Genomic DNA, 18,069 nt, shown 5'->3' on the forward strand with positions numbered 1-18,069 from the left:
CACCAGGTCGGTCTGGTGAGCCTCATAAACTGTCTGGCAAAAAATTGATCAGCGAATCGGTCAAACCGGTATTTAACCGGTGAACTGCTAGGATTAGCTGGTTTTTTAAAGGGTTTCCAGTTGGGAATTCAAAACTTCAAAAACTAAATTAAAATTTATGTGCAAATTCAGAGACCAAATTAAGTATTAATTCATTCAATCATCATGTTTTATCTTGAATAGCGCGAGGAATGCTTTTCAATTTCAATTGTAAGATAAAGAATGTCCATAGACTAAGTCATAGAAAGTCTTGAATCAACTTGAAAGTATGCAAACTACGAAAAGTAACAAGAAAAAAAAAAAAAAAAAAAACTAACATTGGCTAGCATATCTCGAAAAGTACCAATAATTTTAAAATAGAAATTTATATTTTTCTCAAACCGCGTAACTCACTTTACCTCTTCAGCTTGTTCAGCATCAAGTAAATGAAGATTCCTCCGTTGATCTCTCTTGAACCAATTTTCTCTTGAGAAATTAAGTAATTAACTAAACAACAATTAAGACTTAAGAATCTTGAACTTTGAATATGTACAAATTATCTTAAAATTTCTTAAATATACAACTCTGAATCTCTAAACTTCGTCGGCAATTAATGGCAAAATTACTGATATAGTTAATATCTACATTTAAAAAAAATTAGAGTTGATTTTTTTTTATGTTTAAAGCTTACAAGTTAGTCACCAAAAAAATAAAAAATTAGTGATTGATCTTAGTTAATATCTTACTTTCCACACCTAAGCACAATCAATTCATTTTTCCTTTTTGAAGAAAAATTCAAAGTGGGAGAAGAATCCACCTCGGTGAAGAATTGATGATGTTGCTAGTTATGTATAGAAATATTAAAGAAGTAATTTTGAACAAATGCATTCCAGAACATATGAATGAGTAAAATTCTGCATAAATGGAATTCAATATATAAACCACCATTGATGAAACAATAAAATGGATTTTGCAATGAAATAGTTAAATAGTTGAAACTATCTATTAATACGCGCATGACTAAAAAAAGATCCAGAACCCCCAAACTTGCGGCAATTTAAAGATAAACAAAATTAAAAGAAACTAACTTGAAATTAACACAAAGTATTGAGAGAAGATCATCACAACACCTCATTCGAATAAATTACCATTTGTATTCATGAAAGATACAGACGCTGACAAATGTATCCATATAAAAATAAAACGACAATTGTACCCACGGAAGATAGCTTCTGTGTGCCAAGAATACCCTAACGGACCAATTGTGTAACCAACGTCCGGGTACTCTTGGCACACGGAAGCTATCTTTCGTGGTTATAATTGTCGTTTTATTCTTATATAGGTACATTTGTCAGCATCTGTATCTTTTATGGGTATAAATGGTAATTTATTCCACCTCATCCACACCAGACCACTTACCAATGATGTCATGATAATGCAAGAGATTAGCTGATCCCAAATGTTTTGAATGACTTCCGACTAACCAATCACAGGTTACTGATACCAGAATCAAGCCTTTGAAATCGGCATCAACACGCGATCCTCTAGAGAAACCCAGGATTCGACAAATTTCATTTTTGAAGAAAACCCTAAAACGCCTGAAATTCCACATCGGCGATGAAACTACATGAATTCTAGTTTGTATGGATGGATGGATAATTCACTAATCATATCCTAACATATAATAAATAATCATCATAAAGCATAAGTTATAATTGAAGAAGCATACATTACTATAAGAGAATAATGTGATACGCTTACTATGCTCTGGAAATCTTTTTCTTTTCAATATATAACTTTGTAGTAGTGTATGATGGTTATCTATTTTTCATCAAAGAACACTTTTTCCAACAAAGCCCTCTTGCATTCATCATTAAGATCATAAACCACCTTAAAATCAAAATAAGAAATAGTAGTATTGACATATAGATATCAAATCAGTAGCAAATATTCCAAACCATTAGTTGCACAATAATTCAAAAAGGATGGCACAATTGAACCAAAAACAAATTTAGACGTGAATACCTCAATCTCAAATTTTCCATTGAGTATCTGCACAGCTTCTTTCAGCATTGATATATCCACATCCCCATTTGGTAGAAGTAAAACCATATGTAATACTTCTTTAACTTTAATATTATCTGGGTCAAAGAGGTGTTCGTTTGGAAAAATAATGGAATACTTGTTTAACTTCCTCAAGAGTTCTGCACTCTGATCTCAACCTGGTAAAAATGAAACAAACTTTTCAAAAATTACGCAAGAAATTATAAAACTGAAAATTAACCAAAATAAAAAACTCGTGAATTTTCAAAACAGAAAAGATACAATAGAATTTATTCATCAAGTGAATTAAAATATCAAATTATTAAATACCAACTTCATCACCATACATCTTTTCCAATTTCACTAATATTGATGTCATGACCCGAACCAAGCCATGACTGGCGCTCAAGGGACAAGTCCCTCAGCAAGTCAAACGACCAAATTTTCAGAAAAACGGACAGAATCTCCTCTGTTTCTAGGACCTTACCAACATAAATATTAACTTTCTGTATTGATAATAAACCTCCATTTCCAAGACAACAACAACAACATACTCCAAATTATATCCACAACCAAATATATCCAAAATACGCATCATATATATATATATATATATATATATATATATATATATATATATCAAGTTGATAACTAGAGTATATAGTTAAAACCATAAGTCTTACATAACCAAATCATAATTACTACCTAAACAGTTCAAGATTCAAAATAACATAACCCACACGAGGATCTTGCCTGTGACATATGGAGCATTGACATAATCTAGATTTTGAGCAAAGGTTCCATTACATAATTACTTAGCCCTTGGAAAGAAGAAGGGCTCACCAAAATGACTAAGATCTACTGAGGGGCAGGTGGAATGGAACCTGGAATGACTCTTGTATCTGAAAAATATGGGAATATAATAGGGTGAGTTTTGCAACTCAGTGAGCAAACATTACATCTATAACCCACACGAGACAATACAGAGTTTACCTTGAAAATTATATTTCTTTTCAGAGATGAGAAATTCATATTAATTAATTATACAAACATTAGATAAATAGTTAAGTGGATGAACTGAAATGGGAGTTCTCATTCCAGAAGTCAAATCAAATCAAATATTACACACCTAGGGCGGCTCCACCTCTAAGGGTAGCCCTTTCCTCTAGTGTGCCCGTACGGTATAACAGATCCAACGTGTGGCCTACACGTTAGGCTAGCAACGCCCCTGCTAGCTGAGGTCTGAGCCAGATGCATCTAGGTTAACGTCATAACCGCCGTTAACTACGGTTTTCTAGTCAGAGTCTCCCAAACCAATCCAAACCAAATCACTTATAAAAATCTCTAGTGCTTATAACATACTACTAAATTCCATAGCAAATCAATATGTATAGGATTGCATACTAAAATTTAATTAAAATTTACATAAGGTCAAATAAGAAAACTTTTATACTTTACAGAATATATAAATATCGTCTCGTGTGTATTTTTATAAAATTGTAAGTTTCATAAATCAATATTTATTTTCAAAAATTCAGAAATCACAATAATAAAATATTTTCAAACTCCAAAATTAATGATTCAACATAGATATTGATAATAATATATTTAAAAACAATTATAGATATAATATCCACTCACAACTTGATTCCAAAGAACCGGAAGCAACTCTGAGCGCGTCAACGAGCTACCAAATGATGTCCAATAATTCTACAACTCTAGAAATATGACAATAATGATATTTGTGAGCTACTAATGTTGTCAATTAACATAATCTTACTCACCTTGACAAAAGCCCCAAATTTTCTAACCCCTAATAACCCTAATTCGGATTTATATATACCCATAAATATAGAGATGACAAAAATTGGAGATATGGCTAATTATTGAGTCAAAGAGTTACCTTGAAGCCTCAATAATAACCAGAACTCAAAAGTTGAATACTTTCTTCACCAAGTAGGTTGAAGCTCCATGATTTAGGGTTGTGATAAAAGAAATTTGAATGAATAAAATAGAGAAGATAAGGAGAAGGAATTAAGATGAAAGAAGTGGGTTTAATGATGGTGTGTGTTTGCAAGAAGAAGAGATGAGAAGATGGGAGAGATGAATGAGAAAGAAGGGAAGAGGAGAAGAGGGTTTTAGGTTTTGTTGGAAGGAAATAAAAGAAAATGAAAGAAGGAAAGGGGGGACGGGAGTCTTCGACAGATGGGGGAGAAGGGGAGAAAATTTAAGTGGGGGCATGTGCCCCCCACGTGCTTTCCATCCTTTTTTTTTCGGTTATAACATTCTCTCCCCTTTAAGAAATTCGGTCCCCGAATTTCGAATTCATATACGGTGATAAGTGTGATAGTTACCTGCAGACTCAAACAAATACGGATATTTGTCGTGCATAGCGTCCTCCACTTCCCAAGTTGCTTCTTCTATTGAATGATTCTTCCAAACAACTTTCACAGATGCTATCTCCTTAGAACGTAGTTTCTTTACTTGGCGATCAACTATAGCCACCGGTTCCTCTTCAAATGATAAATCTTCCTTTAGCTCTATGGCTTGTGGTGCAAGCACATGAGATGGGTCGGGAAGGTATTTGCGCAACATTGATACATGAAAGACTGGATGAATCATAGACAACTCAGGCGGCAATGCCAAGCGGTAAGCAACTGCACCTATTCTGTCCAGTATCTCAAATGGACCAATGTATCGAGGACTAAGCTTGCCTCTTTTCCCAAACCTCATCACTCCCTTCATAGGCGATACTCTCAGAAATACCTGATCACCCACTGAAAACTCTAAGTTACGCCTTCTGTTATCAACATAAGCCTTCTGCCTACTCTGAGCTGCTAATAAACGTTCTCTTATTATGCGAACCTTCTCAACCGCATCTTGTACCAAATTTGGCCCTAAAAGCTTAACCTCACCAACCTCAAACCACCCAATAGGTGACCTGCATCTTCTCCCATAAAGAGCCTCAAATGGTGCCATTTGAATGCTGGCTTGATAACTATTATTATAAGAGAACTCGATCAAAGGTAGATAGCTGTCCCAATTCCCACCAAAATCTAGAACACAACACCTTAACATGTCTTCCAATGTCTGGATCGTCTTCTCTGATTGTCCATCGGTTTGAGGGTGAAAAGCTGTGCTAAGATCCAAACGAGTTCCTAACGCTTTTTGAAAAGATTTTCAAAAATGAGAGGTAAACTGGGGCCCGCAATCTGAAATAATGGACACTGAAATTCCATGTAACTTAACTATCTCATCAACATAAAGTTGAGCATATCGAGCTGCACTGAAAGTTGTTTTTACCGGAAGAAAGTGAGCTGACTTTGTCATTCTATCCACAATTACCCAAATTGAATCAAAACCCTTAAAGCTACGAGGTAAACCTGTTACAAAATCCATCGTAATCCTTTTCCACTTCCATTCAGGTATCTCAATTTGTTGCAATAACCCAGCAGGTCTTTGATGTTCAGCTTTAACCTGTTGGCAAGTTAAGCAATGAGAAACAAAAACTCCTATGTCTTTCTTCATGCCTTCCCACCAAAATAATTGTTTCAAATCTCGATACATCTTATTAGAGCCCGGATGAACTGTGTATTTCGAATTGTGAGCCTCTTCCAAAATAGCTTTCTTCAAGTTGTGGTTATCTGGCACACATAAGCGTTGACCGCGACGCAATACATCTTGATCAAGAAAAAAGTCTGAGTTCCTCCCATTGCGAACATCTTCCATAAGCTTTCTTAGTTTCAGATCATCACTTTGTGCAACCTTGATCTGTTCTATCAGGGAAGATTGGGCTCGAACATGTGCTAAGAAAACTCCTGATTCTCCAAGATCAAATTGAATTCCACTAGCCTCCAATTGATGGACTTCTTCAACAATTGGTCTCCTTCCAAGAGTGATATGGGCCAAGCTACCCATAGATTTTCTACTGAGGGCATCTGCTACAACATTTGCCTTTCCAGGATGATACAAAATGGTACAATCATAATCTTTTAGCAACTCCATCCATCTCCGTTGCCTCAAATTTAAATCCTTCTGTTGAAATATATACTTCAAACTCTTGTGATCCGTATAGATTTCACAAGTCTCACCATAAAGGTAGTGTCTCCAAATCTTTAAAGCAAAGACGACCGCTGCCATTTCCAGGTCATGAGTTGGATAATTCTGCTCGTGCTTCTTGAGTTGTCGCGAGGCATAGGCAATGACGCGGCCATGCTGCATTAATACACAACCAAGTCCTATTCGAGATGCATCGCAAAAGACTGAGAATCCCCCGGACCCAGAAGGTAAAACAAGAACTGGTGCTGAAGTTAGACAAGACTTAAGTGTCTGAAAACTTCCCTCACAAGCTTCTGACCATTGAAACTTCACATTCTTCTGAGTTAACTTGGTTAATGGTGCCGAAATTCTCGAGAAGTCCTTGATGAATCGCCGATAGTAGCCGGCCAACCCTAGAAAGCTACGAATTTCTGTCACTGTAGTAGGCCTTGGCCACTTCTGAACGGCTTCAACCTTCTTTGGATCCACCATGATTCCATCTTTTGATACCACATGCCCCAAGAATGTCACTTGATCAAGCCAAAACTCACATTTAGAAAACTTAGCATAGAGCTTGTGATCCCTTAAGGTTTGTAACACAATCCTCAAATGATACTCATGCTCCGTAGCACTTTTCGAATACACCAAGATATCATCGATGAAGACGATAACAAAGCGATCTAAGAAATGTTTGAAGACTCGATTCATTAAGTCCATGAAAGCTGCAGGCGCATTCGTCAGACCAAAGGACATTACTAAGAACTCATAGTGCCCATAGCGAGTACGAAAAGCAGTTTTTGGAATGTCTTCCTCTTTTATCTTCAATTGATGGTACCCTGAACACAGGTCAATTTTTGAGAAACAGGTAGCTCCTTGAAGTTGATCAAACAGATCATCAATCCTGGGCAATGGATACTTGTTGCGAACAGTTATCTTATTGAGCTGACGATAATCCACACATAGTCGCATCGTTCCATCCTTCTTCTTTACGAATAGAACAGGAGCTCCCCACGGAGAAGTGCTAGGACGAATGAATCCTTTCTCTAGCATATCTTCCAATTGAACTTTTAATTCTCGTAACTCAGTTGGAGCCATACGATAGGGAGGAATGGACACAGGTTGGACTCCCGGAGCCAATTCTATGGAAAACTCAACTTCACGGTCAGGCGGCATCCCCGGTAGCTCATCAGGGAACACGTCAGGGAATTCTCTAACAATAGGAACCTGATCAAGACTAGGCACTTCGGCATCAACATCTCTAACAACTGCCAGAAATCCTTGGTTTCCCTTATCCATCAATTGCATAGCACTCATAGATGAGATGATGCTAGCTAAAGTGGGACAGTCATCACCCTTAAAAACAAAAGGTGAGATACCCGGTATGTCAAACTTCACAGTTTTGGAGTAACAGCCCACATCAACATGACAAGCTGCTAACCAATCCATGCCTAAGATGACATCAATATCTTCCATTGGTTCTAAAAGGATTAAATCAGCTAAGGTTTCAACGGTATTAATTCTAACAACACAAGACCGAAACACGACTCGAACCACTGTGGAAACTCCAAGTGGAGTGCCAACATGAAATGGGTGGGATAACAGTTCAGGTTGTTTATTGAAACGAGATGCAAGATGTGGAGATACATATGAATAATGAGAACCCGTATCAAATAACACTCGAGCATCTAAAGAACAAACTTGTAAAGTACCTGCCACCACAGCATTAGAAGCTTGAGCATCTTGACGTGTTAAAGCATACACACGTGTCTGACCTCTTCCTCTTTGGCTCCCTCCTCTGTTATAAGTCTGACCCCTACCACCAGCTCCTCTGCCACTAGGACCAGAAGAATTCCCAATAGACATAGCTGAAGATGATGGCATTGGTGTTGTAGGACGTGCAATACCTGGAGCAAAGCCTCCTTTAGGATTTGGACAATCCCTCCTAAGATGACCAGATTAACCACAACCAAAACATGCACCAGTAGCCTTGAAACATATACCGGAATGGTAACTCCCACACCGAAGACAATAGGGCTGAGCTGGCCTTGTCTGATTTGAACCCTGTGCACTAGATTGAGAGGTGCTCTTAACAAAAGGTCTGGGATTCGAAACACTCATGGGAGCAGATCCAGAAGAAGCAACCCCACCAAAAGATGCTTGAGGACGAGCTCGATACCCCGAATAACCTTGCTGATTAGTTTGACCATGATGAGACCGAAATCCTCCTAAACTAGATCAACCAGAAAATTGTCCCTTCATCTTGGACTTCTTACCAACATCCTTAAAAGCATTTCTCTCTGCTATCCCAACTTCAATTCCATAGGCAGAGTTTAGCACATCCTTAAAAGACATGCGTCCGACTTCAGGCATAAGAGTAGTGAACATAGGTTCTGCCAATCCACAAACGAAACGACGAACTTTCATCTCTTCTGAATTCACCAAGTACGGAGCACTCTTAGAAAGTCTAGTAAACTCCTTAGCATACTCAGTCACTGTCATATTCTCTTGCCTTAATCTTTCAAAGGCAATTGCATCTTCTGCTTGCTTGTTAGCTGGATAAAATCGAGCAAGAAACTCTTCAGTAAACTCTTCCCAAGAAGGAGGAGGAAGTCCAGCTGCTTCTTTGCTCTCAAGAAGAGACTCATACCAATATCTTGTTGAACCACGCAAGTTGTAGGATACTAACTCAACAGCCCATTCTTTGGTGCACTTGAGAGCTCGAATAGCTTTCTTTGCATCCTCTAGATATTGTTGTGGATCTTCATCCAATGAATCTCCATTGAAAGTGGACGAATTTAACTTCAAATACTTTTCAATTGGCGGCTCTTGATCCCCAAACAATTGATGAACCCTATGAGGCTGAGGATTTGGCGCATTAGGAAGTCTCGCTTCACCCCTATTTTGATTTGTTAGAACCTGTAACACCGCATTAAGAGTTTGATTCATTCCCCTCAATTCAGCTGCTAAGTCCGGTTGAGCCTCTCTTACTGCGGGGTTCTCTTGAACTCTCTCGCGGGGTATCTCCCCTTCGCGCCTATCAGCTATTCTTTGGCTCCTTGGCCTTTGTCGAAGCGCTCCAAGTGGCGGAGAAACTGCCCTATTGGATTCAGCAGTATCAGGAGCATTAATAGCTCCACCACGTCTTTTCTTAGGTGGCATCTTCCACTTATTGAGTAAATAAGCGATTGGATCACCAACGACATATGTATATGGAGTTTAAAGACAATAGGACAGACAGAAAGAATTATGAGACTAAAAGATTGAGGACGACTTCCTATAGGCCTCTAGTAACATCACACTTTGTGAAAATGGGCCGGCTTCCATTTGCACAATTGTGATCTTATTAAAGGACACTAGCTCCATATTACACAGGAAAACCTAAAGCTCTGATACCACTTTGTCATGACCCGAACCAAGCCATGACTGGCGCTCAAGGGACAAGTCCCTCAGCAAGTCAAACAACCAAATTTTCAGAAAAACGGACAGAATCTCCTCTGTTTCTAGGACCTTACCAACATAAATATTAACTCTCTGTATTGATAATAAACCTCCATTTCCAAGACAACAACAACAACATACTCCAAATTATATCCACAACCAAATATATCCAAAATACGCATCATATATATATATATATATATATATATATATATATATATATATATATATATATATATTCAAGTTGATAACTAGAGTATATAGTTAAAACCATAAGTCTTACATAACCAAATCATAATTACTACCTAAACAGTTCAAGATTCAAAATAACATAACCCACACGAGTATCCTGCCTGTGACATATGGAGCATTGACATAATCTAGATTTTGAGCAAAGGTTCCATTACATAATTACTTAGCCCTTGGAAAGAAGAAGGGCTCACCAAAATGACTAAGATCTACTGAGGGGCAGGTGGAATGGAACCTGGAATGACTCCTGTATCTGAAAAACATGGGAATATAATAGGGTGAGTTTTGCAACTCAGTGAGCAAACATTACATCTATAACCCACACGAGACAATACAGAGTTTACCTTGAAAATTATATTTCTTTTCAGAGATGAGAAATTCATATTAATTAATTATACAAACATTAGATAAATAGTTAAGTGGATGAACTGAAATGGGAGTTCTCATTCCAGAAGTCAAATCAAATCAAATATTACACACCTAGGACGGCTCCACCTCTAAGGGTAGCCCTTTCCTCTAGTGTGCCCGTACGGTATAACAGATCCAACGTATGGCCTACACGTTAGGCTAGCAACGCCCCTGCTAGCTGAGGTCTGAGCCAGATGCATCTAGGTTAACGTCATAACTGCCGTTAACTACGGTTTTTTAGTCAGAGTCTCCCAAACCAATCCAAACCAAATCACTTATAAAAATCTCTAGTGCTTATAACATACTACTAAATTCCATAGCAAATCAATATGTATAGGATTGCATACTAAAATTTAATTAAAATTTACATAAGGTCAAATAAGAAAACATTTATACTTTACAGAATATATAAATATCGTCTCGTGTGTATTTTTATAAAATTGTAAGTTTCATAAATCAATATTTATTTTCAAAAATTCAGAAATCACAATAATAAAATATTTTCAAACTCCAAAATTAATGATTCAACATAGATATTGATAATAATATATTTAAAAACAATTATAGATATAATATCCACTCACAACTTGATTCCAAAGAACCGGAAGCAACTCTGAGCGCGTCAACGAGCTACCAAATGATGTCCAATAATTCTACAACTCTAGAAATATGACAATAATAATATTTGTGAGCTACTAATGTTGTCAATTAACATAATCTTACTCACCTTGACAAAAGCCCCAAATTTTCTAACCCCTAATAACCCTAATTCGGATTTATATATACCCATAAATATAGAGATGACAAAAATTGGAGATATGGCTAATTATTGAGTCAAAGAGTTACCTTGAAGCCTCAATAATAACCAGAACTCAAAAGTTGAATACTTTCTTCACCAAGTAGGTTGAAGCTCCATGATTTAGGGTTGTGATAAAAGAAATTTGAATGAATAAAATAGAGAAGAGAAGGAGAAGGAATTAAGATGAAAGAAGTGGGTTTAATGATGATGTGTGTTTGCAAGAAGAAGAGATGAGAAGATGGGAGAGATGAATGAGAAAGAAGGGAAGAGGAGAAGAGGGTTTTAGGTTTTGTTGGAAGGAAATAAAAGAAAATGAAAGAAGGAAAGGGGGGAGGGGGGGGGGGAGGGGGGGGGAGAAGGGGAGAAAATTTAAGTGGGGGCATGTGGCCCCCACGTGCTTTTCATCCTTTTTTTTTTTTTTTCCGTTATAACAATTGAGATGGTAACTATGAGAAAGATACAAAATTAAAAAAAAAAAAATTTACAGTAGACTTCACAGCATAATCATTGCTTCAACACAAAAATAAATAAAAAAATGTTAGACATGATGAATATCGAGGCTGCCTGTTATTCTGTGAAATCATCTACTAAACAAGCTGAGGAGAAGAAAAATTAAAATACTAAGAAGATATGGTGAAAAAGAGCACCATTTGTTTTAAAAAATGAGATCATTCCTTGAAAGCCATATCCTTCTCCAAAGAAGCACTAGTATCATTGTTCTGTTTTATCAGTTGCTTCAACTCTTTTCTGCACACTACCTAGAGTTGAAATCGGCTTCTGCTTTTCTTTTTCAAGATTCTTAATGAATCTTCCAGCACGAAACAGATACTGTCCTTGACGTATAGCTAAATCCACCGCATATTCTGAGATCTTGGCAGCTATGGAGATAAAAATTTCAGCCATTTAAACAAAGGTAACCTGCCAAGAAAACCACAGGTCAATAGCATCAAAGCAAAGAAGATTCTGTTATGAAAACCAGAAGGCAAAAAGTGGAAAAAATCTCACAAGAAAATATTTATTGTTTATATAGTATTATGAAAGCTATTTCCACCATCGATTTCCTCATCTTTAAAATTTATCAAATTCCATCTTAATCAAATTCTTAAATACCAACTTCATCACTATAGATCTTACTTTTCCATTACTATTGAGATGGTAACTATGTGGAATTAAAAAAATAATAATAATAAAATGCTAAGACAGTAGAGTTCACAGCATAATCATTGCTTCAACAAAAAAAATAAACAAATATTAGACATGAAGAATATAGAGCTTAGTAAGAAAGAGATATGTGGAATTTAAACTCACGGTAATTAAGATGTTGCAGGCTCAAAGTGTGATTATTCCTCAATAATTTTGGTCACCAGAAAGTGAAAGATAGTGTGGATGAATTTGCTTAGTGATTAAACCAAAGCCATGCAAATTGGGTGGAAGGTAGACCCTGGAAACTTGGAAGTAAACGAATCAATCACTACGCTCTTTTGGTTCATAAAAGTAAGATCAAAAGCAAAAAGCTCCTTTAATTATTGAAGAGGTAGCATCCTTTATTCCTTTGTAATAAACTAAATAGAGTGACTTGACTTCATGAATTGACCCAGGTCCTTAGTGTTTACCAACCCTTAGTAACAAAAAAAAAATAGTCAAAACTTGTCTTATTTAACCTTTATTAATTGTTGCTAGAATTAATAAATACTAAATAAGAAAGTTTGGACTATTTTTTTAACTTCCTAACATTACCAATTTACAAAATTTAGTTCATAATAAATATGAATACAATATAGCAAAAACTTGTCTAATGCAACAATACTGGAATGGATTTTCTTTTATTTTCTCATCACCATTTCATTTGTAAAATTTATCTTCTACAATTGAGTTTTTCTTTTACACCAACTGTAAACAATCCTCTGTCACTTAAATTAATCACAGTTTAATCAACTTCTTAAATACCAACTTCATCATCCTCTTGTATACAAGCATTTTGCAAAACAATTAACAATTAACAAAGCCATAGTCTGTTCAACTAATAAATGCTTCACCACTCACTTAAACTATTAACAAAACTATAAATAGACAACATCTACATTCTGTATTGTGTCAAAAACAGAAAAGAAAAGAAAAGATAGAAAGAAAGCTAAACACCAATTCAGCTTACCAATAGGAGGCTTCACCCAAAGAGTCACACTAATCTGCGCAAATACAAAGGGGGAGACGTCAGAGATTGAAGATCACTTTCGGATAGTTGAATGAATGTGAGATTTTCTACCATGTCATCTATATCTGGAGTCACAATGACACGCCTTCTGATCTCCCCAATTGCGCAACAATGTTTTTCAGCAGTATTCATAACAGCAACATCTTGAGCAAATGTACAATTTGAACCAGGGGAAACCTGCAACCATTTTGGAATCAATTCAGTAACATTGTGTCACTGAGCATCTATATCACATGACTTTGGAATTCGACCATGCTTCGACTTTGTTTTCTTTACAAATTAGTTTTTCCGACGCCTTATCAAAGTACATTCAATACTTGAAAATTAAGAAAAAGAATTGAAAAACTAACACCAAGATTATATCGTGCAATTTATACAGGGAATGCAATACTTACATCATAAAAGAGTATCGCCAAGCTTCATCTTGATAGCACCACTCTTGTATACAAGCATTTTGCCCATGAAGCCAGGTGGTAGTTCATTCAACTTATAGGGCTTCACTTTTTTCATGGATCCTTTTAGAAGAGCTCTCACTGTCATCTTGGCCTCCAGAAGAAGCTGATCCTTTAATCGCTGGCAAAGCTGCTGGTAACTGGATCAAGAACATACTTGTCTCGGGGTTTTCCTCCTACCAACAATTCGCTCATCAGAAAACTACTATAATCATTAATAAATTCAATTTTATAAGTTTCAGTTCACTAACCAAAAGGCCAAGTTCCTTTGCTGGATTTGTTGAATCTTCATCGAGGAGTTCTATCAAAACAGTATGCATAGGTAAAGCCTCTTGATAGGCATAATTAAAAATTAAAATGCCAAGAACAAATATTTATTGTTTTCTTCAGCAGCTTAGAAAAACAGAAGAGTGTAGAGGAAATCAAAATAGTGATTGATAGGCATAATTAATCCAAATATTTATTACTGAATAACTGCTTATTTACACAGATTAATAAAACTCGAAGGTAATAAAAAAAAATGGTTAATCTAGCACGACTAATTTCTGATATTTGGGGCCGGAAATTGCAGCTTCCATTGAACTTTCGGGGGTGAGTTCACCGTCATTGTCCATGAACAACTTCATCATATTCTTAGAGAATCCACTCACGAGGGCCACTCCTTGCTGGGTGGCCGCCACCGGAGTGGCGCTCGAGTCCCTCAGATTCCAGAACACAATCTGAGGAACAGCAGAGCCATAACCTTTCTCACTATACTTCCTTGTAATTGCTTGGTAATCGGTCTCCCAAGGCGTCGCGGATGCTTGATCGAACTCCATGTCACTGAACACAAACACCCTCTTAATCATCTGATCTTCTTTCAATTTTCCATCCACAGCCACCTCCAAAATTCGATCAAATACTCTTTGGAAATCCGTGTTCATCCCAAACTCCATCTCCCTAATAAAGTTGGTCTTGGAATAAAGATTATTGCCTTCAATCAAATGAAGCTCAGGATTTGCACTGAATGTGATAACCTTCCCCTTCCATGGTTCCTCATTCAATTCAGACACCAACAACCCCAATGCAACACAAACATCCATGGGAGTCCCATCCATGCTTCCAGAAACATCACACACAGCCAAACAGTTCTTCAGTTTACCCTTCTTAAGCATGTCACTCACCATTCTGCTCCACTGAAGCTCTGCCACCTCATCATCTTCATATTCATCTGCATATTCATCTTCATATTCATCTGAATCTTCATATCGAAATGGACATCGATATCGCAAAGACTGTATGATCTCATGAGGAAGCAATGCGCCAGCGGCAATGGTAGTCTTCCCTGACTTCACGTCCGCAAGGTACTCCATGAACCTCTCTCCATCATGCTTCATGAACTTCTCCTTATAGAGCTTCATAGCCACAGAGGCCACTCTGTTGTATGGGATCGAATCCCAGCGTTTCTCACTCATGTAAACCTCTGGAAGTTCTAGAATCTTCCGAAGAGGGACAAGAACCTCCTTTCGTAACCGATCACGGATCCTGTAAGCATAATGCGCCTCCTCGATTCCTTCATACTCGGTGCGAGGGAAGATCCTCCTCGCAATGGATTCACATAGAAGCGTGGATCGGTCAAAGGAAGAGTCAAGAGAGGGACACCACTTCGCAGCCAGACTGATAGCCGTTGATTTGCCGGAATTTAACAACTCCAGATCGTTCTTCAAACAGTTGGCAAAATGATCGGAGATGCTATCGTGGAGGAGCTGAAAATTTGCATCGTCGTTGTAACGATTAAGGAGCTTCTTGGCCATGGAAACCTTCTTTTGTTCCCTGAGAGAACGTGCAGTTTCCTTCTCCTTCTTCATCATCTCGTTCGTCAAATTCCGAAAGGGCTTCTTCATGCTCTCGTTGTTTCTGGCATTCCTCAAATTGCTTCTGGTTCCCCTTCCCCTCCTCCGCTGGAACTGTCGCCTTCGCCTTCCGCTCCCCAGGTAGAACGCGTTTGTTTCCCTCATCTTCTTGAACCTGTTCCTCTTTCTGGAGCCTTTTACGCTGAGCCACTGCGCCTTCTGATTCTTTCGCACATCGGAACCTTCTAGAATCCTGTATAGAACTTCCGGAAGGTCCTTGAAGTAACCGAATTCGGCGAAGGAAGGGACGTTGGCTGCGAGTGTCTTGGGATGGTTAGAGAAGAGCCATATGGCAGCAGTGTAGAAGCCTTCGCGATCGGACTTGCCGGTTCCGCGGACGCCTCGGAGGTTACAGACGAGTTTGAGTGTTGTGAGGGGGTTGTGGGCCCATGCCACGTCGAGCCTCTCTTGGAGGGAATCGGAGGGAGTGTCGGGAACAACGTGGAAGAAGAAGTCAAGGCATGGATTGCCGGTTGACAAGAATGTTGCGGACTGGTTCTCTGTCAAGCCCATTGGGGGTTTGGGGCTGTTAAATTTCGAGACCATTAGGTCAATGAAAGGTTCTGAGGCTGCGGTGGTGGTGGTGGCGGCGGTGGTTGGTTGTGGTTTTGAGAGTTCAGGTGGGCCCAGGAGAGTGGCCATGCCTATAAGCAAGAAATGCGAAAATGGATTTGATAGAAGAGAGAAGAAAAAGATGGATATTGGTGTGGGGAAGGGGAATGAAACGAAGGGAAGTAGTATATATAGTTGTGCTTCAGCTTGGGGAGCAAGCAATTTTAAGAACAAATGTGACGATACTGCCCCTACCAACTTAATTTTGCAGTTATTACGGAGAATGATATTCAACCGCCTTGGGTTACTGTTTGCTTTGTTTGGTTGGAAAGAAAGAAATAGAAAAGAAAGAAATAGAAAGGAAAAAAGAAAAAGGAAAGAAATTGAGTGAAATTTTATTTTTCTTAGATATGTTTGGATGAAAGGAAAATGAGAAGAAAGAAAATAGTATATAATATTATGAAAAGATAATTTTATCTTTAGATATTTTAAAATATATTAAAAAATAGAGAGTAATATTAAAATATTGATATAAAATACATTTTTTTTCTATTTTCCATCCATTGTTGGAGAAAAAAAATTTTCAATAGATCCCATCCAGTTTTTACACTATTCATTATTTTCCTTTGCCTTTTCCATTCAACCACTTCTAATTTCTTTTCAAACAGTAGACAAATAACTTAAAGGAAAGGAATATTATTTATAAAGACTAAAAATACATGTAATTTTTTTCTTTCTATATTTTGGTAGATATATTATCCTTATAAAATCTTTATTAAAAAAATTCAATCTACATTTCAAATATATATATGTTATCCTAAAATACACATAACCAAGTTAAATTTTCTTTAAATATATTATTTGATATGCATTTCAAAAAAAAATATATTATTATATCTTAGATATGAATTTTTTTATGATATTACTATTATTTTAATTGTCTTCTCTAATTATTAGCATTGAATATGATTTATTTAATTTATTTGCTGATTTAACATTTTATATCTTTTTAATATTTATTTTTATTGCTATTGTTCTTTCTTCCTTAATCAATCATATATCATCATCATAACTAATGATTCTGGTGTGATATCTCTTAATTTTAATATTACAAAATTTGCATAAAATTATATTTATTTATATCTCATCCTCATTGTTTTTATGTATGTATATTATTTTTTTAAGAATATCTTCAAATAAAAAAACTGAATCATATACTTAAAAACTAAATATAATACTTGTCTCAAAGCATTAAAGTTCTTCTATATATACCTACTATATACCATAACAGTTATTCAATACATTTTTATTATTTACTTTACTATTTTATTCTACACATTTTTTTTATTTGAATATTGAATATTATTCATCATGTCTGATCAAAAAAAAAAAAATACGAGTGTGATTAATGTAATAAAAAAATTTTAACTTCGAAAAATTTGCGCAGTCATAAGAGCAAGTCTCACAATCCAGTTACTTATAATCCAAGTAATTGTAGTATATGCAACAAATACTTCGACATTCCATCGTTGCTACAAGTTCATATGAAGGAAGAATATGGTTACTATACATTCTTGTGAATGTTAAGGTATTTGAAATAAGTCCATGAGTTATATTAAAGTTTAGAATGAAAATTAATATTTATTGTATTTTATTTATTGCTTTATTAAGAATTTTCTTTAAAAATTTAATTTGAGAATTGTTATCCTATTAGTTAGGATTTTAGGATTATTGTTTATCTTATATGGTTCTTATTATGTATGTAGGTATTTTTTTTTTTATTTATTAAATTTGCACAATTATATTTGATTAATAAAAAAATTAGACTTTAAATTCTAATATGTGTAAGTGTTTTTTTATTTTTATTAATATATGGTCAATATGAATTTTTACGGGTAATATCTTTGATTTTTTGAAGTGAAATTTTATTTATTGTGATATAGTAATTCTTTTTAATTATTTTTATTA

At 36.2% G+C, this 18,069-nt stretch overlaps 1 protein-coding gene and 1 long non-coding RNA gene across 2 annotated transcripts; both read right to left on the bottom strand.

Moving 5' to 3' along the window:
* Positions 1 to 9,878: 9,878 nt before the first annotated feature.
* On the bottom strand, positions 9,879 to 11,278 carry LOC110269570 (uncharacterized). The gene is made up of 3 exons (XR_015892051.1): positions 11,041 to 11,278; positions 10,779 to 10,855; positions 9,879 to 10,039 (listed from the first exon to the last, which is right to left on the bottom strand). It is a non-coding gene; the product is annotated as an uncharacterized LOC110269570 (long non-coding RNA).
* Positions 11,279 to 14,091: 2,813 nt separating this feature from the next.
* Positions 14,092 to 16,249, bottom strand: LOC110264780 (uncharacterized). The gene has a single exon (XM_021106963.2). It carries the CDS (start codon positions 16,189 to 16,191, stop codon positions 14,182 to 14,184), a length of 2,010 nt encoding a protein of 669 aa, XP_020962622.1. The 5' UTR covers positions 16,192 to 16,249; the 3' UTR covers positions 14,092 to 14,181.
* Between the last annotated feature and the right edge of the window lie 1,820 nt (positions 16,250 to 18,069).

This window comes from Arachis ipaensis, chromosome B7 (assembly GCF_059453495.1).
Source record: "Arachis ipaensis isolate K30076 ecotype BB chromosome B7, ASM5945349v1, whole genome shotgun sequence".
Lineage (NCBI taxonomy): Eukaryota > Viridiplantae > Streptophyta > Magnoliopsida > Fabales > Fabaceae > Arachis > Arachis ipaensis.